Below are 25171 nucleotides of genomic sequence, written 5' to 3'. Positions count from 1 at the left end.
CTTTGGAAACTTTCCTCAAGCAACGAATGTGAATTCCTGATACTGTCTAGCTAACTCAAAACCACAAGCCACGGTGGAAAAGCACTGGGTTTCTGGTGAAGAGGATGATTGTGGGCAGAGCTCAGGAAGGGAGCAGCTGAGTTACAGCTTCCCTCCTTGGGGAGCAAGGAGGCTCTGAGACCCACAGAGGAGCCCATCAGGCTGTGCCCTTCAGAAGCCTCCGTACCCACTGATGATGGTCCCCGGATGGCTCGAGGTCCGGCATTTCCCCAGCGATGTTTTTACAGGCTCCGGTGCCAAGGACACTTCCTGTCAGTTTAGGCAAATTCGTATCCTTGCTGTTGAATCAGACAAGAAGGCCCAGGCCCAGGGCAGTAAAAAGCTAGGGGGGCACTTTTGAAAACCATTCAGATCCAGTAGAAGCATGGCTCATAAAATGGGGTTCGCCTCTCATTTGGAATCCCAGTCAATAATCCTAAACACAATAGGGGGGGAACTGTGGTGCCCTTGGAGGGGGTGGCGCTGAGCGAAGGACTCTTCCTTTGTGCTATTCTGGGCCAGAACAGGTATTTGGCATTTTGCTGGTGCAGGGTGGGGTTATGGCATCACCCTCCCAGCCTGAAATAATTACATGTGCAAGCTGGAATGGACATTTTTTTTTCCCAAGCGGGCACAGCACAAACGCTGGGCCGATTATCCCCAGGCCGGGAATGCGATGTCATCCTGCCCTTTCAGATGCAGGCTATCGGCCGCCCTGCTGCTCCATCCAACATCCTTCTGAGGACCGGGACATTCAGGCTCAATTCAGCCTCCGAGTGCCTGGGAAGCCTGCAGTCCCAGGTGCACTCCTGGGAGGATGAAGACAGATGAATTTTTAAACAACAAAGTGAGACTGTATGTGTGTGTGTATGTTTGATAATGGTCCAAACTTTAATAGCATGGTAAAATACGTATCTTATTTTTATAGCCAGCATGCAATCAATCCATAGCACACTGACAGAATTGAGAAAAGATCGAGGTCTATACTCAGCCACAGCTTGATGGAACCACTCAACGTTTAAAAAAAAAATATATATATATATATATATATTTATCAGTTAATGGGAAATGCAGACCCATCGCCAGAAGTCACTTTCCTGAGATCAGGGGAAGAAGGGAGCGCCCCGGATCACAGTCCTTCATTCTGCAGACTCTCCCCTCTTTTCTAAGCCACAGAGTAAAGGGCTGTATCTCTGGTTTGGGGTTTTAAGATGAGTTAATTGTCTTAGCAAATTGGCCCATTTAAGTTAATCTCCCTCTTGGACACTGAATAGCCTTGAATAGCTTTGTTTCACCGAAATTCCCAATCCCCTTTTTGATAAATGATGTCAAGTGGGTACAGGAGGCAGGGTTGGGGTGGGGGGGGAGGATCGGTAATAAATACTATGTAAATATTATTAAAGACAAATGAAAGATCCTTACTTCTTGGATTTTATCGAAAGGAGGTGGAAGAGGGACAAATCATGGGAAATCAGCAACTACCGAATTAGATGATGTTAGAAACGGAAAGACTCAAGAGTCCATTGTCTTCATCTTCCAGATGAAGAAACTGGGAATGCACCGAGCCACGCAGATACTGGAGTGAGAACTGACCCATCCTCTCCCCAGGGCCAACGCTCTCCCAGGGTCTCCGGGCAGCAGATGGAAGAAGGCAGGAAGTAGAGGGTTAGGAAAGTTATGGACGGCACATCGTGGGGCTGTTGCTTCTTGCTCACAGGCAGTGCATGCAAGGAGAGAATCCCTATGGGTTTGTGACCGTGAGTGTGTGTGTGTGTGTGTGTGTGTGTCTGGCTGTGTACGGAAGAGCTCTGTCCCCCTTATTATAAATTCCAAGTGAGCACAAGGAGTTCGGAGGTCCAGGAGATCAACAATGGCTACCCATCATTTACCTTTCCTGTTTTCTATTTGTATATACAGTATGAAAAGTACAGATGGTGCCAAGACACCACCATGCAAGAATTCTGTGGTTATTTTCAGCACAAAAGATTTCTCCACCAACAAAGAATTGGTTTTATTCCAAATGAGACTTTAAATTGTGCTTTTCTTTTTCTTTTCTCCTTTCCTTTTCTATAAAATGGCAACTCTTTCGCAGGAGAAATAGCTTTTTTTCCATAAATGCAAACCGTTGGGGGCGTCTTGTGTTTCACATGGTTGTGAGGAGCCCCACCTGGACTTTGAACTTGAGTCGATTTGGCTGTTGAATTTATCATCTGGAAAAAAGTGAGGACAGAGCCTGCTGAGTCCCAGCAGCTGCCTCCAAAGTGACTTACTCCCCAAATACAGAGCCAGCTCCCTTCTCGATGATAAATGAACTGAATGAAGTGGTAATTTTCTTAATTCCATTCTGCTTCGTGTCTGGGTAAGAATGATGATCTACATGATCGGGGCCCAAACGTTAAGCCGGTTTCTCCTCCTCATTCTCTGACACCTGAGGAGGACCTCACGCTGCCCTTTCCGAGCACTGGCCATACAGAGCAGGACGCAGACGATGACCCCCTGGTGGCCCTCCTCCCGGCGCGCCCTCTCCCCTCTCCCGTGGATTAACCGCCCTGTGGCAATCTGTCAAAATGGAGCAAATTCTGCTAAGGCTGTGTCGGAAAGAGACGATTAAAGAAAAAAAAAAAAACAAAAAAAACCACTGTTGGAAAGCTACCCTCTTACCTGAGAAATCATCCCGTAAATCCCCCCCCCCCATTCAAAGATTTTATTTGTGGCTGTTTGGGGACCATTCCTTGCTAGGGATACTTCGATAAAACCAAACTCTCCACAGGCCATCCAAATGACTGTGTTGTCATTGAAGCTGTTAAGGATAACTGTACGCAGATCCAAAATAACAGAGGACGTCATTTTATTGGCTGTCCACAGGAAGTTTGGTCACACAAGGAGGTGGAAACTGTGGCAGGCGTGGTACAACACAATAGCTCATCTAACTACTAAACAGAAGGTTAACTGATACTTGATAGGCTAAAACCCCAGCAGCCCTCTGCAGCCCGGGTGCCACCTACCCCTGTCTAAATAAGCTCAAGAAGCGGGCGAGTGATGCCATTGTCCATTAGCCTCGGTATGTCGCACTGTCTTCCCATAAAACAGCACTGGAAAATTCACCAAATTAGAAGAAAGAAAGCAAGCAAGCAGCATTTCCTTTTGAATACCAACACCACTTGTAAACGGATGTAGCGTGGCATGCAGATCCAGATCTGGTCATTTTTCCCCCCTCTTTAGGTTTTTTGGTTTTGTTTTGTTTTTTTGTTTTTTTTTGTTTTTTTAATTAACAAATGGAATGGTATGTCTGTTTCAAATATTAGTAGCATAACACGTGAGTGCAAATTCAGTCTGGCCACCAGTGTCCTCAACCTTCCCGCGTGTCTGTCCTGAGAGCCCCGGGCGGACCGCAGAACATCCAGCCGAACACGGTCCTTTCCTCCCAGACTCGGCCTGCAGCCCCGGAGACTGCTCCTCTCTCCCCAGGCCCACCCCTCAAATGCCAATCGCCAGAAAATAGCCACTTGGCCATTTTCATTGTTATCAAAGCAGTCAGGGTGGGGAAGAAAATTCAACTCGACCCAAGCTGCAGGCATTTGGGCCCTGCCCTCCTCTATCCTCGGAGGGGGATCCATCTGCTCTCTGAGGGGTCTTGGTGCTCCAGGCCCTGGAGTCGTCCTCGCCCACCGGGGAACTGGGTCATGGGAAAGCTCCCGCCGTCTGCCCGCCACACCCCCCCCACCCCCTTGGGCTGTGGTCACACGGAGCTGAGCTTCACCAGGCCGCGCACCGAGTCCTCGTGCAGAGAGTCCTGGCTGGCCAGACCCAGCACGTGCATGGTGCGGCTGTGGGCCAGGGGGCTGCCCGCCAGCATCCTGGGGGGCGAGGGCGCTTCCTCTGGGGTCAGGAACTGGTGGCCCACGTGCTCCTCTTTCAAGGGTAGTACGTCTGTGAGCGCGGCCTCGGCGGTGAGGTTGGGCATGGAGGAGGGCGGCGTGGGCTGCCCGAGCGTCAGGCTGGCGCAGGGCGTGCCCAGGCCCGGCTTCCCGGGCAGGTGCAGCTCGTCGCTGGTGAGGCTGGGCTCGCTCTGCAGCAGGGGCGTGGCCGCGGCCTGCAAAACGAATTTGGTGCTCTGAATGCACTGGTCTTGGTCGCACTGGAGAGCAGGGGGGAGCCAGCAGAGAAGGCGGAGATGCGCCCGGTACGGGGTGGGGAAGGGGATGGGGAAGGGCGGGATGCGAGAGAGAGAGAGAGAGAGAGAGAGAGAGAGAGAGAGAGAGAGAGAAACCTGTTAGTGACACCTCGGTCAGGCAAGGCAGAGAGCGTGCACAGTAGCCCGGTATCGGCCAGAGACACCCAGCGCTCGGTGAATAGCAGCGCCTGCACCTAAACCAGCCGCTGGAGGGACTCATCACCCACAGGGGCCCAGGGAGTCACGCGCAGCCGGAGGCCACCATGCTCCTGGCCCTTGGTCCCAGACACGACCGAATTAAGAAACAATCCCAAGGACGGAGTCACAGGCCTTCACCTAGAGCTGCCTCCCGTGGCTGTAGCTCGTACACTGAAAACAACTTTGACTCTGTTGTTTTACAAATACAGGGACCTGTACCCACGCTCACAGCAGTATTAGTCACAGTGGCCAAGAGGGGGAAGCGGGGTCCGTCCACAGAGAAGCGGACCGACAGCATGTGGTCTAGACACACAATGGACCACTGCTGAGCGCAGACAGGAAGTCCTGACACACCCTACCACACCGATGGACCCTGAGGACATGGAGCTGAGTGACGTCAGCCAGTCACAAATGGGCGAATAGTCTACGATTCCACTTCCGTGTGGTACCCGGAAGACTGAACTTTCCAACGACAGAAAGTAGAAAGAAGGGGGGGTGCCCGGGCCTGGGGGGAGGGGAGAGGGAGCCAGTGTGCCTGGGGACAGTCGCAGTTTTGAGAGATGAAGAGGCCTGTGTGATGGATGGTAGTGATCTTGGCACAACCCTGTGAGTGGACTTATTGCCTCCGAACTGTTCGCTGAAAATGGTTAAAATGGTAAATTTTATGTTTTGTATATTTTACTACAAAAAAGAAAGAAAGACAAGCCCCTCAGGGTCTGATCAGACTGTTGTTCACAAGGCCCCAGAATTCCCCACTGTTAAATTTCCATCCACTTCGAGAATTGAGCTTCTGTGGGTTTTTTTAATCTGTGAAAGAGAATGCCAACATTTTATGTTTCCTTTTCTTCTAAATGTTCTTACGTCTTATGTTACACCTCCATGTCCTTTCCCTCACTTCACTCACTGGGCAAAAGAAATGGTGTAAACATATTTTTAGCTGCTCGAATGTGGAGCGTGGAACCCTCCCTGGAGCGATGGGGCAGGTTTTGGATCAGCCAGAAGAGACCTCGGTGGCACTCAGAGGACTTGAACTTGAGTGTGTCCAGTAAGTCCTTAGGGATTTTCAGGAACTGCTCTTCCACTGGAAGGAGGAGGAACGGGCGTGACTTTGGGTTCAAGCAGTAAGCTAGGCACTGCACTGAGTTTCTTCAGAAGTTCTTAGAACAAACACATTTCCCCTCTTTGCCAGTGAAGACCCTGAGGCTGAAGCGAATGAGTGGCTTGCTCAAGACCTTACAGATATGAGTAAGGCAAGGACCCAGGATCTGGGTTTGCTTGACCGTAAACCTCTTCCTACTATTGCATGTGACACACAGTAGGTACTTCATAAACCTTCCTTGTTGTCTTATCCCCTCTGCACTTTTCCAGAATGCCTGAGTTCCCGTACGACCTGTGCCAATGGGTTTGCGATGGAGGTGCCTCACCATCCTGCGCAGGGGACACCTAGAGCTGCCATCACTCACCCACCTCCATGCAGGGGACCGCACGAACCGCGCACCATGCAGCCTTCCGGGAGGAGAGAGAGTTCATGCAAGTTCCGACTCACTAGGCCTTTCTTTCTTTCTTTTTCTTTTTCTTTCTTTCCTTTCCTTTCTTTTCTTTTTTTTTCTCTTTTCTTTTCTTTTTCTTCTTTCTTTTTTCTTTCTTCCTTCCTTTTTCTTTTCTTTCCTTCCTTCCTTCCCTCTTTTTTAAAAACATTTTGTATTTAAATTCAACTTAGTTAACATATAGTGTATTGCTGGTTTTAGTTTCAGAGGCAGAGGTCAGTGATTCATCAGTTGCATACAACACCCTGTGCTCATTACATCACGTGCCCTCCTTCATGCCCGTCACCCAGTTACCCCAGCCCCCTTCTCCCCTCCCCTCCAGCGACGCTCAGTTTGTTTCCTACAGTTTAGAGTCTCATGGTTTGCCTCCCTCTCTGTTTTCATCTTATTTTATTTTTCCTTTCTTTCCCCTATGTTCATCCGTTTTGTTTCTTAAATTCCACATAGGAGTAAAATCCTATGGTATTTGTCTATCTCCAACTGACTTATTTTGCTTAGCATAATACCCTCTAGTTCCATCCACGTCATTGCAAATGGCAAGATTTCATTTTTTGATGGCTGCGTAATATTCCATTGTATTATATATACCACCTCTTTTTTATCCATTCATCTGTCGATGGACATCTCGGCTTTTCTTTCTTCTGCTCCCGTGTGCGTGTCCTTTGGCCAGATGGGTTTCTTCCTGCAATCACAAGTGGCAGGCCAGCCCCCGCCCCCAGCCCAGATGAGGAGGAGGGAGAACTATAGTCTCTTATGAAGTGGAAGACCCGATTCCAGGCAACAGTAGAGCTCTTTACCGAAGGAAAGCAAGTCTCGGGGGAGACCCTCACTTTCCCCTCAGCCTTCCTCCCAGTCCAGGGAGCTCAGAAACACCGAGAGCCTGGGAAAAGGGCTGGATTCTCCTGCCCTCATCTTCCCAAAAACCACCCCATGGTTTTTGCCACCACAGCACTTTCCCCTGGGCCGGTCTGGCAGGGGGTTCGAGCTCGGGGCGGGGGGGCGGGGCCGCTTCCTGGTGGGAGGTGCGGTGCAGCGAGGTGGGGGGCTGCAGGCAGGCTGGTCCCCGCAGGTTTTGCTCACGCTCTCCAGTCTGGTCAGTCTGGTCCAGTCCACCAGCTCGGTCTCGACAGGGCAGAGGCAGAGAAGAGCAACCTTCCTGATTAAACATTCATCTTCTGGAAACTGTCCCGGGCTTTGGGTATATTGTGCTTTGCAAAGAACGTTTTGTGAAAATCACCATTTGGTCTCCTTACCGACCGAGACAGCTGAGCTCCCTCACCGCCTCCATGTCCCGTGGCTCGGTGCAGCCTGTGAGCAGGCCGGCTAGCGACCCCAGGGCTGAGCCGTGCCTGGATGCTGGCATTCTGCTCTTAATCTTCCCTCCCGGAGCCCTCCCTATGCCTCATACCTTCTGTCTACCCAACACCCTCGGCTCTAAGGCAAGAGAAAACTGCAAATCAGATTTGCTTGTCTCTGTTGGCCTGCAGAAAGACTTTTTTATTGAAAACTAATTGGCAAATTCTATTTTAGGGATCGGTGCAAGATTGACTCTTACAGACGCACAGAGGATTATGTGAGAAGGCAGAGCTGGAGATTTTCAGGGTCAGGGGCACCGGGGTAAGGGGAGAGGTGGCCCCCTCCTTCTCCAGCTCACTGCCCAGTTCCTTTTCCCTGATCACTCCCCTCCAGCCATGCCCATTGCAGAGCCCATCAGATTCTCCTGGGATGAAGAACATCTGTTGGTTCCTTAGAGCTTGTGTTCACCGGGAGCTCAAGGTGGAGCTGGATGTTCCTTGCAAGGCTTTATACTGTGAACATCACTAAGGATTCTAACAAGACCACACATACCCGGAGGTGGGTTTACTCTGAAGCCATGAGGCTTAAGTTCAGGACCCCTCCAAGTCCTGGCTCCTGGCATATTTTCTTTCTCTTAAAGAGAAAGCCCCCTCCAAACCTGGGTCCACTCCTGTACACGTCACGGAGCTTTCCCATGGCCAAACTGACAACTCATTAAAACAGTAACAAATCCGTGCTCGGCCTCCCAGCCAGGACTATGAAAAACAGTGTCAGTTTACCAGGGGTAAAGCCTAACGGCTTAAATACATGAAAAACAATCGACCCTGAACCATTTCATTAAAAAAAAAAAAAAAAACTGTAAGTCACTCAGAAATATTTTCAAAATGACTATTTTGAACCCTGACTTGTGTTAACTGACTTCACGCACCTCTCCTATATTGATTTCTTTAAACATTTAAAAAGATGACATCTTTCTGAGTATAGTTATGGATATTTCCTTCATTATAGGGCCTGCCTTCATATTAATAATTAACCTACTCTCTGCCCTGCATCCCTTCCTACCAGCTTGACCTGTGGCAGTGACGTCAGTGAGCACAATTACCGGGACCATGAACCTAAGTGTTTAAATCCTGCTGCACCCATAACTTTGAAAATAATTTGCCCCATTCAAACCGATTTTCCTTTAGACGACCAACCCCATCTGGGGGTACCCAGGACCAGGCTTTGTTCTACTGGCGTTTGCCCGTCTAAAGCTCCTACTGGCTCCACGGGACAATGGACTTCATCGGATTCCAACCAGGGACTATAATTCTCATAATATTAACTTCGCATGTTTTGAACATCTCCTTCTTAGACAAGACTCAATGATTGGGAGACAACTTTTTTTTTTTTTTTAAAGGTCAAAGGGTTTCCTCCTTTTGCACAATACCAAAATTCCCAGGAGGACGGGCTGATAAACCTTCACGGGCGCAATCCCGTTTGAAAACTTGGCGGGTATTTTCAAGGTCACTGTGGAGGTGATCCATGAAACGATGTTCTTATACCTCTTCCTCTTCGCCTCTGCTTCTGATTCTTACCAGCCCACTTCTCCTTTCTTCTTCCTCTTCGCCCTTCCTTGTCTGCCTTCCCGCCTCTCTCCGCTCCTATCTCAGCCTTTCTCAAGCCACCGCCCACCTTCTTGGCTTTTCATGTGCGGACTCCTCTCTCCAACCAGGAGGGGGCGACATCACTGTTTACTTTCTTCTCTGACAACTCGGTAGCAGGGCTTAGGCTCCAGCACTAACACCAAGACGCCCTGAGGTGTCTTTTAATTGATCTAACCACTTACATAATCTTAAACCAACCAAGCGCCTGGATTTTGGGCAGTGACAATCCATCCACTACAAACGGGAAACTGAGAGACTCAGGCTATCATTCCAAAACAACGCTTTAAAGGTTCCTATTTATCAAACATCAGGTTGAATTCTATGAAACTGCCGTTCTAAAAGTCAAAAATCATCCAAATGCAGAAGGCCATTGGAATAGAAACCTGATCGCTTGGAAGAGTGTTTATGAAAAGACCCTCGTGTTGACAGCACGAAACAATGCTGGTGGGAGAGCTGGATTCCTTTGGTTACAACAGTCAGTGTGATGGGCTGATTTACTGCCCAAATGAAACTCTGCCATTTAACTTACAAAGAAGTTTTTGGTTTCAGATGTTCAGATGTCACACACATTATCACTTAATGTTACAATGTGAAAACAGCGCAGAGATAATTTACTTTTTTCTTTCTGCAGATTTTCAAATAAAATTGCTCATGTTGGGATACATTTTATTTTACTCTCGCTGACTTCTTGTTTGAAATAAACCTAGCACGCAGATTAAATGCTGTGAAAAGCTGGGAGCTTTCTAGGCGGTCTTGTATACAAATGAAGGGTGAGTGAAATTATATATTGCTTCTGCTCCAATTCTTGTCAAAAGTATTAGCATTGGGCCGCATTTATGTCTGCTTGGCTGTGAAGCTGTGTTCTGGGCATCTTATGAGTGCTCATTTACGGTTATAGAAACACTATAGACTTCTAAAATCCACCTAAAATGTAGGTTAGGAGGAGAGCTTCCTTCTTATCCTGCTATTTAACACTATCATTTAAGCGTGCATAACTTTTTTCCTCCTATTTTAGATTCTTCAGATGATGCATGGAGAGTTCTGCAATACTAGTTGAATAAATCATGTGACTGCTAGGTTTAGTATTTTTTGATATTGGATTGGGGGGTTAAAAATAGGCTTAGTAAATATAATAGATGATTTTCTAAAAGAACAAAAATTCCAACAGCCATGTACTACATAATCATCTTGGTGTATATAGCACGTGGTCCCAAAGCATCTTCTAGTTACAGGTGTCAGATATAAGCATAAACGATGACCCCGATGCTACAGAGTACTTAAATCACTTGACAATCAAGTGAGACATACACACTAAAAACTGGGCCACAGCTGGATGTCCTGATTGTACGTACGTGGAAAGAACTTCAATATTAGGTAATAATACAAGCCAACGATGAGGAAAATAGGAATAATGAAAACGTGGTCTTCAGTTGGCGCTGGGGTTAATTTGCACGTAATTCCGGTTTGGCTCCTCAGAATGTCACAGGCGTTCAGACGACAAAGGCTATACTGGAGTTAACACACACCATTTTAATGCTTTAGCTGTCCCTTCATTACTTTTCTAACATTTTATTCCTTGGGAATTTGTAGTAGAGGGAAGATCACCTGGGCACTAAACAACCATCCCCACCCCCAAATCGGGGGTGCTAACTCTCCCATCTTAAACATCTTTGGGGTGGAGGCTTCTGAGTGTTGGGCACCTCCTCGGATTGGGCAGGATTTGCATTCTGGGTCCATCTTCTGGTCCTGGTTCTGAGCTGTGTTCTACTCTTCTTTCTCCCCCTCAGAGCGTTCATATTCAGCTTCTCCCGAAGACGTTCTTCTATATTTGGGGGCACTGTCAGTGGTGAGTGGGAGCCTTGAGACCAGAAAGCGTTCTCCCAGCTGTAAACTGAGTTGAAACCTGAGTTTCTCATAACCAAAGCAGCACAGGGAGGTAGAGAGTGTGTGGGGCTTCAAGTCAGTTCATTTTTAGATTTACTTATGGGCAACTCACTTATTTTAGAATTGGTAATGATTTCTATGTAATCATATGTTGCTTGGGAATTCTCATAAAGTGAGAAAAACCCAATGTACCGATCACTTCTGAAGTGTAATAAAATTTCCATGAATGCCAAATTTAATTAATTAATAAAATTACCAATGAAGTTGACATAGTCAGGCGTCCTGTAGACTTTAAACATGTATTAATTTTGTAGTTTTCATATTTTAGAGCTCCTAATTTGTTTTCAGGTCTTAAAAATTTTCATAGTTCCTGGAAAAACACACAGGCACTGTGCTTACGGTGTCCAGGGGGTAGACTAGCCATGCCCTCTGGTCTCTCAGCCCATGGATTAATTTGATCCTACCAAGGCCGTCCCTGCACCAAAGAGAACTCCGTCCCTCTGGTTCCTAGTTTCGTATTCATGGTGGAGCCTTTCGCAGACGTGACAAAACTGGAGGGAGGATGGAATGAGGTGGAGGAATGAACAGGAACAAACCAATATTTGTGCAAAACCCCCCCTGAGCAAGGCCGGGAGAGGGGAACGTTCACACACACTCAGTCCAACGTCTAATGAGCACCTCCCATGCACCAGGCCGTGTTATCCGCTGGGGCTGGGAGGATGGGAAAGGCAGGGCCTCAGGCAGTTCCAACCACCATCCAGGGAGCTGATCACCACTCTCCCCTACTTCTCTTCACAGTTTAGGAATTGGAGGCTCTTGGGTTTAAGGGACTTGCCCACAGTGTCCCAGCCCCCAGCGTCAGGACTGGCGAATGCAAGCCCCGGGGGCTGTGATGTCACACCAAGCTCTACATTTCCCTGCTGCACTGAGTACTGAAAGCTGTCCATTTGCAAAGCCTTCCCCTTCATTATCTTTCGGCTTTATTCTATCATCCTCATTAGTGTCCAATTCGATCAAGAGGCTTGATTTGACTTGGTGAGGGCAGAGTTGACAGGGGTGGATGGAGAGAAAGTCAGGAAAAGACAATAAATGTGGATTTTCAAAAAAAGAATCTTCCGGCATGAGAGACAAAATCGGGTTACTAGATGACAACATGAGCAACTCACAGTTTTTTATAAAAATGCCCGATTGGCTGTTACTTCTAGGACAACTGATAAAACTGACTCACATCTTCTACAATTTCAAAGTGAATTTCTACAAGCCACATCATTCCTTTGTAAGCACGGGGAGGCAAATTGTCTGTAAGCTTTTCTAGCTACCGGCAGGGCACCTCCCCACCACCCCCAGCTATCTATGGACATCCAAGTGCCACCATCAGCTTCCCCCTAACCTTCCTCCTGCGTTTCCTTTGGTGACTTTTATGCCCACCTTGTCACCAAGCTGAAAGGCGGGGGCATCCCTGGCTCCTTGTCCCCAGACCTCCACAGAGACTCCATCTCCAAGCCTCTAACTGTCGCTGCCTCTTCTCTAAAACCCATCTCGGCTGTCCCGGCCAGCCCTACTGCAACTAGGCCTACTGTCAGGGTCTTCTTCTGTTTTCCCTGTCTCCATATTAACATGCCTCCCTCTGCACCCCACATAACCTCCCGGGCTCCATTCACCCCAAGAAAATCTGATGGTATTGCTCACTGAACTGAGTCTCTGCAATGGCTCCCTACCATGAATAGGAATCCACAGTGACTATAAGGCACCCAAGGCTCTTCACACTCTCCTCTCCTGCCTTAGCTCCCTCCAACACCTGCTTTGCAACCCACAGCCTGGTAACTCAATCCTCCCGCTCCTGCACAGGCACGCAGGTCCACCCCACATCTGCCCGTGCCTCTGTCCGTGATCTGCTTGGAGCATCTCTCCCACCTCTGGGTGGCTAATGCATTGTAACTAATCTCTTAATATTTGGCTCAGATACCATCTCCTTCAGAAAGCTCTGCCTGAAACCCAGGTACTTCTGTTCGGAGTTCCACAACTCCCCGGCCTCTCGTTTGCTAGCACATCCTGTTGAAATCCTCCATACACCTGAATCTGAATATTGTCTGAACAGATCATGTCTTAGTTGAGCCCAATTGACCCAAGGTTTTTCGAGAAAAACTTTCTTTGTGTCAAAACAAAATATGGCTCAAGAATCATTCCTTTAACCCAAATTTTTGGAGAATTCAAGAGAATTTGAAGGCTATCGTGATGGTTTTCAACGCTGGCTGATGATTAAAATCACCTCCAGGATCATTATAATGCCAATGCTTGGACCACCTCCTGGGGATTCTGACTTAACTGGGCTCAGGGTATCAGTACTGTGATCCTAATGTTCATCCAAGGCTGAGGCCCACTGGATTATAGTAAAGCTCAGCTGCCAGATGTAAGGGCAAGATCTGAAGAGGTTCAGCTGACACCAGTTTGAGGGCTTTTGAAGTTGAATTAGTGGAAAACAACCAGGCCTTGAACCCACTAGCTGTGTGACTTTGAGCAAGCCAGTCATTATTCTAAAGCCTCAGTTTCATGCTTTGTAAAATGGGAATACCTTGCAGGTTGTTGTGGGGATTAAATGAGATGATCCTTGCAGTAACAGTATCAATACTGTCCACACTCTGATGATTGCAAAGAGTGATAAACCCCAGCAGAAACCCACCTGACCACAGTATAATTCTGTATTAAACTTGGTTCCACTTTTAGAACTGCCTGAGATTCACCTTTTTTTTTTTTAATCACCTTGTGATTTAAATTCAATTTTAAAGGATTTAAAGCCAGTTTTCACATCTGTCTAATTGGGGACTGGGACACAAGAATGCTTTTATTGATCATGAGCCCTAATTATATCTAATAAATGATATAAATAAATAGAAAGGAAGATGGTGGATTGCTTGTGGACAAATTGCTCTTAGTGATGATGCACATGTCCTAAAGAGCAGAAGGTAAGGGCCTGGGCGGCCACTGCTGCCTCAGACACTAGAAAACCTGCAGGGATTGGGCTTCCTTCTGGCCAAGCACTGCTGGTCTTGATGTGTTGGCTCAGTTTGTGGTGGTCTTGGTTGGGGTGTCTGTTGGAGGCAGATGAAGCAAGTCAAATGAAAGGCATGTTACAATTTGCCTCAAGGAATTAGTTTATCGTCAGTCTTGAAATATTTCATCTCCTTTTTTCCGTATTTTGGCAATTCCTGGAAACTGCTTGCATTATTTCTCCTGGTCCTAACATTACTCAGAGCAGGACCTGCAGCCCACGCTGGGGGAGGTACGTGCATTTCACAGCATGTGAGAAGCCTAAGACACCACTTTCCCGGCTCCAGGCTCACTCCACCTGTGCTCCTTCTCTCTCACCATGGTCCTGGGCTACTGTGGCCCTCTCCCTTCACTTCTACAGATTCCTCTCATTTTCTATTTGTTTTTACTTTCCCAGTCCTTAACTTTTCCTCCTTTCATCTATTTCCATAATAAAACAATACTGATGTATGACCAAAGAGACAAGGGCAACAAATTAGATAACTTTGTAAAAGAAATTTCCTAGAAAGACATGTACTGTTAAAACTGACTCAAGAAGAAGGGGAAAATTTGAATAGACCTGTAAAAAGTAGTGAGTGAATTCATAATCAAAAAGCTACCCACGAAGAAAAGCTCAGGACCAGATGGCTTCACTGGTGAATTCTACCAGATCTTTTAAAAAGAATTAATCCCAGCTCTTCGTAAATTCTTCCAAAAAAACAGAAGAGGAAGAAACGCTTTTCAACTCAGTCTATGAGTCCAATATTACCCTGATCCCAAGACCAGACAAAACAAGAAAAGGAAACTGCGGACTAAAATCTTTTATGGATATAGATATAAAAATCCTCAACAAAACACAAGCAAACCAAATCCAGCAACATATAAAAGGGATTATACATCACGGCTAAGTAGGATTTATCCTAGAAATTTGAGAAGTATGAGACAAATAAGAAGGGGAAGTTTTGGTATGAAGCCCAGACCTCTGCTCTTCTGACCTGTCAAGCTACAAAGATCAGAGACTCACAAAGAGCTTCCAGCTAGATGCGACTTTAGAGACAAATTCGTCCCAGCTCCCATTTTGCAGGTGGGGAAAGCTGAGGACCACAGAAGCAGAGTGACTTGCTAATCGTCAGGGAGATAACTGGTGGGAGCCAGGACTGGAGCTCTCACTCTCTGCTTCCCACTGAGGCTCTTTCCCTCACCCGAGTCAGGTCCATTGTTGTCCAGTTGCTCAGCGTGGATGCAACTGACCTGGCTGATCTTGTCACGATGGACATCGGGGAGATGATAATAATAATAATAATATAGCTAATACTTAAATAATACTTACCTTGTGGGCTAGACAAGGTTTTAAGTGCTTAACATGCATTAACTCACTTAATCTCCATAGAAACCCTACAAGGTAAAGATATCAATGTTCCCATTTTATGGATGAAAACATTGAGGCAGAAGGTTACGCAGTTTGCCAAGGTCACTCATCTAGTAAGCGGCAGAAGCCTGGCTCTTTGCACAATTAATCCCCATCCCCTCTTGGAGAGGAGAATAAGGAAGATCTGGGTTGGGCCTGAGGAGGCTCCATTATAGGTCAGAGCTCTTCCCGAGCCCCTGATCTGACTAGCGCTTAATGTGTGCAGTTCATCTCCAGAGGGAAGGAAGAACAGGAGGGCAAGGAGCCTGAGGTTTTTAAAAATATTTTCATGCTTCCTGACCTAAGAGTCCAAGCTGGAGACAAACTGATGCCTTAGAAAGGATCCATATGCTGGACTGAATGACAAGGGCTTAGCGATGGCACTGCTTCACCGTTACAAGCTTCTTCATCTCAGAAATGTCCTCTTCAAACAATCCTTATGGCACTACAGACCAGCGCCTTCAGGGTCACTGGTTACTTGGGAGGTGGCCTTCCCATGGGAAGAGGCAGTGGCACCCTAACCATTCCTGCCAGGCCAGTGCCCTCGGGGGTATGGCCTTAACTGGGGTCACTGTGCAGGTCTTGATGGACTGGACCCCAGAGGCACAAAAGCAATTTTGATGACTCTGATTAACCGCAGGGAGCGAAATGACCTCCCTGGTCTCCTTTGTTAAATCTGCCCTCTCTGACTATCATAGAGGCCACAGTAGGTGCTCAATAAATGTTTGTGGAATTAATAACTTACGCTCTCATCCCATCTTATCATAAACAGGCCTGACAGTGTCAACACCTTGAAGGGGGCCTTGTTTACTTCTTAAATCTAGAGAAAGTGCAGAGCATGGTGGGCTCAGTGCCATGGGAGTCACGGGGTAAAACTCACGTAAGTTCTTTCATTTTGATAAGGACCACTGCCATCAGTGGTATCTTCTCGTGAGGGTTCCTACTACATCCTTCATGTCTGTGTCCTGTCCCCGAGCGTGACCTCCTCGAGGACAGAGCGACTGCACTCCACAGACCTTGCATCCCTACCGCCGAGTCAAGTCCTCAACACACAGTAGGGCCTCAGGGAGAGTCACTGAATGAGTGAGAGGTGATACATGCAATGTGGGAAAACACGAACACACATCACAGGAGTTATCAGTGGCTGCCGTGGTCAGGATTCCTGACAGGAATTTTGTCCTTACGGGACATTTATTGTGCACCTGCCGATAGCTGAGAAAGACTCCTAAACATGGGTATCGTTGTCTTTAGTGCCTGTTCACACAAAGGAGGCAGTATACGAAGTGAACACGGGCGTTACCCATCAGACTGGTTTTGGATCCACAAATTCGTGGCTATGTGCCCTTGGGCAGATGATCCACCTCTCCTAGCTTTAAAAAAAAAAAAAAAAAAAAAGCAAGAGACAAGCATGCCCATTTGCCATTGTTGGTTTGGATTAAACAAGATTCTGCTCATCAAGTGCTTTGAACACAGTTGGCGCCAAATACATGTAATCTCCTTTCCTGTGGGCCTCTCTCCTTACTCTCTCTGTCCTCATTTTCCTCCTCTGAAAAATAAGACGATGACCCTTAAGGGTCATTTGTGTGGGTGAATGCAGACAGAACAAGACGTCCTGTGACCACTTACAGAGTGGAGTGGCCAGGACCATGACCTGCATGTACTTGCCTTTAAAGGAGATGCTTTATCAGCAAAGCAAAGCACCACAACACAAACTAGACACCACCACTAGCAACAACCAACCCCCAGCAAGCTTCTGCTGGGGGCCAGAGCCCAATCTCGGGGCTGTTAACATGGCCACAGGGTCACGGGGACGAAGTGCTTTCCCTTAGCCCTGAGCGCTTACAGAGACTGTCTTGAGACCGTTGGCTTTCACCCTGCAGTTAGTTCTTCATAAGCAGAAACAAAGCGTCCAGGAGGCTGACATTTTCCCAGTCTACCCCAAAAGGCAGGTCTTTGACCTGCTTGTTATGGAAACTCTGCTGCAGGTGATTCCAGTCTACAAAGAACAAAAAGCTCCTCCAAAGGGGGGGCCACAGACTGGGTCCCTTTCTGAAACATGGAACTTCTTTAGGGAAATCTGTTCCAGATAAAGTGAAGCCACTGTCTTCCAGACACCTAAGGATTTTTAAGGGACTGGTGGTCAGCGCCAGGCCTGACTGTGCTTTCAGGTACCCATGGAGGGGCTCCTGCCCTGGCCCCAAGCCTCCCACCTGCAGACTGGAAACAAAGCCTGTCCACATCCCATGCCTCGCAGGACACCTGTGAGCCCTCTTTGGAGAGACTTGCTCAGTTTGGGCTCTGAACGAAGAACACCTCATCTGATTGTGTGCATTGAGTTATGCCTGGCTGATCTAAGGTTTGGGCTGAGAGTGGGGAGAACTGGCCACCCACTGCACCCTCCCAGAGGGCTGGGGGAGGTCGGCATGGAGTGAGGCAAAGGCACCGAAGGGGGCTCTCCGGCCGGCCAGCCCTGTTGCCAGCAGCTGCGTCTCATCCCCCAGACAGCACCCTGGTTCTGTGCAAGCGGGCTTCCCATCACAAGGTGCCATGACCTGTCTCTGGAAGACCTTTGGCATGTGTACTTCCCTTACGCGACCAGGAACACACCAACCACTCAACGGCCCTAATCCTTTGTTGGGCACAGCCTTCTTTCACGCTTCCTTTCCCTCGCGTGAGCCTTTCAGTTGATGGGTGTCCCGGGCAGGTTTCTAGGTGTGCTTGGTGTGTTACTGGGTTAGTGACACAGAAGCGGAAGGGAAGCCTTTGCAGGGAGCTCTGGCCCCTGCGGCAGGCGCTCCTACCATGTCGCTCTGGGACTGCGTGGCCCCGTATGCCGCAATCCCGTCGGAGGGTGCGGCTGGCTGTGGCGTGTCAGGCTGGATGTACCCTCTTCTGTCAATGAGGCTGCCAGAGAAAACAAAGCAATACGTTGGAAGAGAGTGAACGAAAAGCCAAAAACGCCATCAACCCTATTTTAATTTCCATTTGGGGCTCCCTCTTTCTATGTGGGGCCCCACTGCCGGCACCTGGGGCTACACCCTGACTTACCTTCACGTACAGTCAGGGACCAAATTCCACCACCCTTCCCTTTAAAAAAATGCCTGTAGCCCCTGTTCCCTCCCTGCCACCTGCTGCGGACTCCCATGGTCTCCCACCCGGTCCCCCAGCCCCCGCAACCACCCCCGGCATGGCCAGGGGCCCTCCGCCTAACGCCCAGTCCTCATAAGGTCTCCCCGCCTGCTTGCCCTGCTCTGGGGGCGCTCCATCACCCGCCAACACTCCGGAGCCTCTTATCATTTGTCCCCACTTCCCGCCCCAGCCTCAGCCCATGCCTTCTTACTACAAGCACAGCGCTCCCGGGTCCATTCCTTCCAGAAGCCCGTGGTACCTGCTTGCGCCTGCGCGGCACGCAGCAGAAGCCCAAGCCCCAGCCCCAGCCCGTTCGCGCTCCGTGTTGGCGCATCCCTGCATTTCGCTCCAGCTCGGGTTTGTCTCGCCCCAGTCACTCTCCCTTCCATTCCACTGTCCATTCTTCACGGGCAGCTTCCAAAGCCCCCAGCCCTTGCTCTTGCCCCTTCTCTGGATTCTCCCGGCCCTGCACGTGAAACCTCTAGTGGCGCGTACCACTTTCTGCCTGGTGTCGCCGTGATTTTATCTACAGTCCCCTCTGTCTAGCAGCTTGCCAGCTCCAGAGGGCAGTCTTCGTCTTTTCTTCCCCCAAAGCACTTGCCCCCCCCCCCCCCCCCCCCCCCCCCCCCGCCCCGGACCGGGCCTCTCGGCTGTCCCCTCGGAGCACCCTGTTGGTCACATCATGTCGGCATCACCCACTTCCAGATTTGCATCTGTCGTGGAGTGTAAGCTTCAGGAGGGCAAGAACCAGGTCTTCCTAATCATCGAGCTCCACAGCGGATGCCCACTGGGAGCTGAGAAGAAGCTTGGTGGCTGAAGGAATAGAAGTGGGTCCCTGTCTCCCACAGGCAAGGTTGCAGACTAATGGCATCATTAATGAATAATAAGGCCATCTCTTCTGTGCCCCGTGGCTGTGGGGCTGCTGTGGCCCAGACAGAAGGTAGGGGAAGGCTTTACGTTGCCATCAAAAGAGCTGCCTTTTTTCCTCCCCGAGCGAAGGCTCGGTGTTGACCTCGAGTCTAAGGGCAGGACTGCAAAGGGCAAGGGGGAGGTTCAGCTTACGAGTGGGTGCTCCTGGTGTGGCCCCCACCGTGTGGGGCTCGGCCGCACGCCCCGCAGCCTCGGCGAGATGCCGCAGGTGCATCCAGGTGCCCGCACATGTCCCCTCCTCCTGAGGGACTGCTGGTGTGCTGAGGCCGCCCTCCTCCTTGTCAGTTTGGCTCTCAGGAGACAGGAATTTTCCCAACTAGTACCTGCAGGTCTCCAGACGACACGGTAACAAGGCGTGAAAAAATACTTGTGACAATGGGACTCTCTGCTTCCAGTTTTGGTTGGATTCCCTGAGGTTTAGAAAAACCAATAGTTGACAAGAACCTCCATCTTCCAAAAGGGAGTGCGGGAGCACCGTGCAGCTCACACCAAGTGTGTGACCTCCTGCGAGGGCACAGAAGATCAAAGTGGAAAGAGCAAAGAAGGGTGGGCGAGCGCTCATCTGCAGCCCACGGCAGACGGGAACCTTGCAGGTCCCCTGGGACAGAGCCAGTGTGCAGTGGGGGTGGAACTGCGTCTTCCCAAAAGATGTGCTGAAGTCCTAAGGTGGCTACAGGTGAAGGGGTGGAGAGTGTTGCCTTTCAGTGAACTCCCGGGTCCCTACTGACGGAAATGACACGATGCTCAAGGACATGAAAGTGCCCCGAGTCCTTTGTTCTGTTTTTAGGTGACAGGAGAAATTAAGGGGCTTGCAGCGGATTTCATTCAGGAGCAAAACAAACACAAAAACAAAAAACGAGGTCATCCAGAGAGTCTGAAAGGACAGAAGGGAGGACAAAATAAACTCCTTCTCAGCTTTCGTCCTCTGTGTTCAGCTTGTTCCGTGGACCGGCCACACAGCCAAGACTGCAACATCCTCTCCCGAGTCTCCTTTCAGTCCTCACGATGGCCTGGGAGCCCCTCTAATCTGGACGCACTCCCCTCGCCTCACCTCTTGTCTTGCCGTCCGTCCGTGGTCCCCTCACTCCTAACCCGAGCTCCTTCAGCTCCGCCCCTGACAGGCCACACTCTCCTTTCACCTCAGGGCCGTTGCACATGCTGCTCCCGTGTGTCCTCCCCCAGATTCCTTCCCCCAGTTCCTACTCATCGTTACAATAGACGACAACCTAGGCCCCCTCTTCTGGGAAGCCCTCCTGGGTGTCCCATGGAAACTGCACCCCGGCCTCTCTCACAGCCACTCTTTGTGTAGACTTGCCATTCTATTCAATCTGTCAGTGACAGGTTGACCTTTAGCACCAGCCCACAGAGCCTGACCCTGATCACACCTTGGGACTTTCTCTCTTTCCAATTTTCCATTCCCTCTGCTAGACTCGTAGGAGGACCTCCTCCCCCAAACCTGGCCATTCCTACCCTGCTGCCAAGCACGGCCCCAGGGACCCTGCAGGGAACCAAATGTGGGTCTTTGCCCTCATGGTTCATAGCTCTCAGAGGGAAACAGGAAGACGCTCTGATGAGCACATCGTCACACCATGTCAGAACATTTTAGAGGCAACTCAGGCACACGATTCGGGGCATGCTCGTGGTTCTTAGTCCCTGTTGCACAGGCTTGGCTGGGATACCCGTGGAAGGTTCTGGCCCTCTTAGGGGCACCGGGGTGGGTGAGGTAGGGCAGAGAGAGAAGGGGCACAGAAGGCGACAGGAGGCAGAAGCAAAGACAAGCACTATCCCCCTGTCATTTCTGCCCAGGGCTAGCTCCAGGAGCCTGTGGGCACAGTGGGAGAGCCCAGCAGCCCATGTTCCCTGCACAAACCCGGGAGTGGTTCACGGGGTTCCGAGGGGGGGGCCGTCCTCGAGAAGTGCCCCATCCACAGGGACTTGGGTTCTGGAAAGAATACTGCCCCAACTCAGCCACAGCAGGAAATTTTATCCAGTCGTGGGAGCCATAAGTTTGATTGTGACAAGATTTGATATAGAAACAATACAAAGCAGCGCCAAATGCAAATCGAAGAATGGGGAACAAGAAAAGAGATTTGTTCAAAATGTGTGACTCCTCAATTCCTTTCCTGGATTCAGCTGTGCATTTTAGACTTGGGGAAGGAGGCCTGTTCCATTGTCCTCTTATGCTCCTCTGAGGCCCCTAGCCTGGGCTTCATGGCCTGACCCCATGATCCACAAGTAAATACATGGTAGGAGGAAACAAAGCCAAGTTGTAAAAAACCAAGCATTTCCTGAGGGGTTTTCTGGGCCCCTAAAAGTTATGGAACCTCTCTGTGCCAGCTTCCTCATCCACAAAATGGGGTCTAATGGTACCTACCTCTTAGGTACCGAGTGAGGTTTTAAAAGCTGATTCATATAGGGATGCCTGGATGGCTCAGGTGGTCGAGCGGCTGACTCTTGATTTTAGCTCAGGTCGCGATCTCAGGGTTGTGAGATCGAGCCCCACATCGGGCTCCACGCTCAGCGCAGAGTTTGCTTGAGATTCTCTCTCCCTCTGCCCCTCCCCCTGCTTGGGTGCACACACACTCCCTCTCTCTCTCTAAATAAATGAAATCTTTAAAAGCTGATACATATAAAGCACTTAGAGCAGATCTAACACTGTTCATGAGCGTCCGCGACTCTGCCACCACATGCTGTCGCGTTACCATCCACACAGCCTGGACTGCTTCAGCCCGTGCTGATCTCTCCACCTGAACTATTTTAGCATGTATATTCTATATAACTCCGCTCTTAGCACCCATTTCTACAGGTTTCCTAATTGCTTCCTACATTGCATCCCAGCCCCCTACCAAGTTAACCACAGCTCTCTGTTCATCACCGAGGCTAAAGACGACTCAATAATTAATGGGAGTCACGTGCCTCAGTTTCCCTATTTCAATCCTTAGGAGATTTTTCTCATCCTTGACACAAATTCGGTGAAAGAACCAAAAAGATGGCAGGAACAGCACCATAAACAGAGCCAGATCTCTACTGCACCGGGGCCGTGTCTCCACGGCACAAAGCCGACCACTGGCCCTGTGGTCATCCAGAGGGTGTAATCAAATCTCACATTGGGTTTTGTGGCCGGGTCTCTACCTCACGAGGGTTGTGCTGCCACAGCTAAGTTGTTGGCTTTCCCGAGGTCTGATAAAGAGCATGACACTTTCCGAATCTCACCTCGGAGAGATGGGCCCACACAGGGCAACACAGCAATTTGTGAAGATATTCCCGTAGCTGTAGGGATTGTAATTTTCTTTGCCTCTTTTATTTGACCAAGATCCTTTAATCTGAAAGAAAAAGAGAATCAATAACACCAAAGCCATCGTTGAGGTGAATGGGAGCGTGAGAAGCCCACAAGGAATGCAAATCATCTTTACTCACTTCTTCACCAGGAGAAACTGAGACACTTTCTCCAGGAAAACTGGTATTTACCCCAAACTTGGAAATATCCCCAAAGGGCAGGTCAGATTAGAAAGTAACATTCTTTGGGGAAAATAATCTCTTGTTTCTATTACATGGTTCCAGAAGGTCAACTCATACAAGCCCGTGGAGGTTTGTTTCAGACTCCCAGTTGGCGTGCTCAACAGTAATTAAATGAACGGTGGCTGAGAGTTAACATGGCTCCCCCAACCACCAACTTACAGCCTGTCTGCATTTGGCCTCACAATGTCACCAAAATAATTTCACAGACTCAAATATCCACAGTTACCAAATATAAGTTCTCCTAACTCATGTGTCTCATCAAGCCTTTAAGGCAATCTGACTGAATCTGAGACATTTAATTGCTGTACTGACAGAGACTTTTGTCAGAATCTACATATTCAGAGCAAAGAGGACCAGGTCGATGAGGAACATTTCCAACATTATGATTCCTGTTTTTATACCTCCTCTCTGGCCACATTAAATATAGACAGGTAATCCTGGACAAAAAGTAAAACTCTGGGTCGGGGCAGTCTCCTCCAAAAATGAAACAGAGGTGTTAAACATGAGAGGTGGATTCATTCGTTCACCCCAAGATGTCAGCCGGCCACGGTCTCTCTTCAGGGGACGTGCGACAGGTTACTCACAAAATTACTGAAAAGGAAGAGAAGATAATCTCCTCCCTCTGGAACTGGGTGTCACTTAGCTGACCTCAGTATCTGACTGACGTGCTCAGAAAGTAAGACAATTCAGAGATCCCCAACTGGGAATCATGGAGGCCAACGTCTGAAGATGCTCCCACGGCACATTCTTGGCTCCCAGGGGCTCACATCTGGAATGGGATGTGCGGAAGGCCTTGGCCCCCAAGCTCTTGTCTCCCTTCCCCCTCCACCTCTGGACACAGGCGCCCATAGCCACCCCCCTGGCCCGCCAGGAACTTACGTCTTCGTTCGTCGTCTGGTTGGAGCTGATCAGGTATGTGTGGAAACCCGAGAGGCCGACGATAGACCAGACGGAGAAGAAGCACACCACGGCCTCCAGCACGGTGGCCTGGAGTCAAGGAGCAGAACAGGGAAGGCAGGGGGAGCTCTCAGGATGCCTGAGGGGCTGGGATGACGTGAGGTTTGGACAGGAAACACCCACAGACACTCCCTCAGGCCTCCGAGTCTGTCTCGCTTCATGTCAGGGTCGTCCCTAGTCAGAGGGGGATCCTCCAGGGCCGGCACGGCGCCCCTCTCTCCTCCAGCCTCTCCTCCTTCATGCTCAGTGAACCATTGGTGGGCTCCGTGAACTGTTGTATCAACAGGTCTCTCCCCTGGTGTCGAGGGTGTGAGGAAACTGTCACAAAACAACAGTTGACAGTCGTGCGCAGGGATGGGCACCAGCACCTGTAAGCCTGGGCAGGCCTTCCCTTCATGCTTTCTCTCTCCCTGATGGTCCCTTCACCCAGTGGTGGCCGCCTGCCCCCTCCCTGTGAATGGGCTTCTGAAGAGGACCATTTCTCAGAGTGGCATCAGGGTGAGGGGTATTTTTACTTAAGGGGAATTTTTTCTAGCCCCTTAGCCCACCCTGACAACTAAGGCTATTTTCAGCTAGTCGATGGGTAACTAGGAAATGTGGATGCTCACCAGACATTGAGTGACGGGGAGTCCAGAGTTCCACAAGATGTGCTATAACCAGAGGAGAGAGTGTGGTATTCTTCAACAGATGAGATAAATCAACCCAGAGTGTGGCAATTTGAAAGGACTAGAGAATTTTTCTGTTCCACAAATGTTTATAAAATTCTATTTACAAGATATAGATGTTACGCAGAGAAAAAAAAATATCCATCATAGGTCTGGGAGTTTAAATATACACCATGCATCCCCCATCGATAAGTTACAGGCTGGAGAAAACAAATTCCCATGCTTTCTTAATGCTCCCAAGGATAGAAGCCATAGATCATGCTGTAATACATCACCATTGATTTTTTTTTTCAGGATTGGATATAATTCGTCTTTAGGCCAGAGAAATGAGTACAGTATTCAGTGCAGTGTCATGATCTGCCATGTCATTATTAACAAATACCATCGTCCGGGCATGTGGGGTGGCATACAAAATAGGAGAAATGAATGGGCTCCTGCCCGTTGACTGACTTTCAACATCAGCATAAACCACTGGCTCTGCTCTTGGAGAAGTAGAAAAATGCTTTACTCTTCTAAGGTTTAAACTTCTAGAAACTGCAAGAACTCAGAAAAGCACCACCCTGACACTAGACGGACATCTGAAGAGGAGATGAATGCTCTTCTGCCGGCTAGCCCAGACGAAAATAGCCCAGAGCACCCAGAGTCTTCGAGATGCCAACATACGGCGCTCCCAGCAAGCCCTGTCCATTCCTTATGGAGGCAGGCAGGAGGCGGACGAAAGGGAGGAGTAGCTTGAGAAGGGGAAAACTAAG

At 49.2% G+C, this 25171-nt stretch overlaps 1 protein-coding gene across 3 annotated transcripts in view; it reads right to left on the bottom strand.

Annotated features, from left to right (window-relative positions):
• Positions 1-2870: 2870 nt before the first annotated feature.
• ZDHHC14 (zDHHC palmitoyltransferase 14) overlaps positions 2871-25171 on the bottom strand; it is a 264279-nt gene continuing 241978 nt past the window's right edge. For 2 of the 3 annotated variants that reach the window (XM_073894151.1, XM_025866383.2), the window contains 4 exons: positions 23677-23779; positions 22492-22601; positions 18021-18123; positions 2871-4177 (listed from right to left, as the gene is read on the bottom strand). In XM_073894151.1, the coding sequence (XP_073750252.1) occupies positions 3779-4177; positions 18021-18123; positions 22492-22601; positions 23677-23779 (715 nt within the window). In that variant the 3' untranslated portion in view covers positions 2871-3778. The remainder of the gene's footprint in view (positions 4178-18020; positions 18124-22491; positions 22602-23676; positions 23780-25171) is intronic. The other variant, XM_025866384.2, reaches the window with a different exon arrangement.

This window comes from Callorhinus ursinus, unplaced genomic scaffold (genome assembly GCF_003265705.2).
Source record: "Callorhinus ursinus isolate GAN/ISIS: 27379988/994484 unplaced genomic scaffold, GSC_fseal_2.0 scaffold6, whole genome shotgun sequence".
NCBI classification, from domain to species: domain Eukaryota; kingdom Metazoa; phylum Chordata; class Mammalia; order Carnivora; family Otariidae; genus Callorhinus; species Callorhinus ursinus.
Note: the sequence above shows the minus strand (reverse complement) of the source record. Positions and strands in the feature narration are given on the sequence as shown.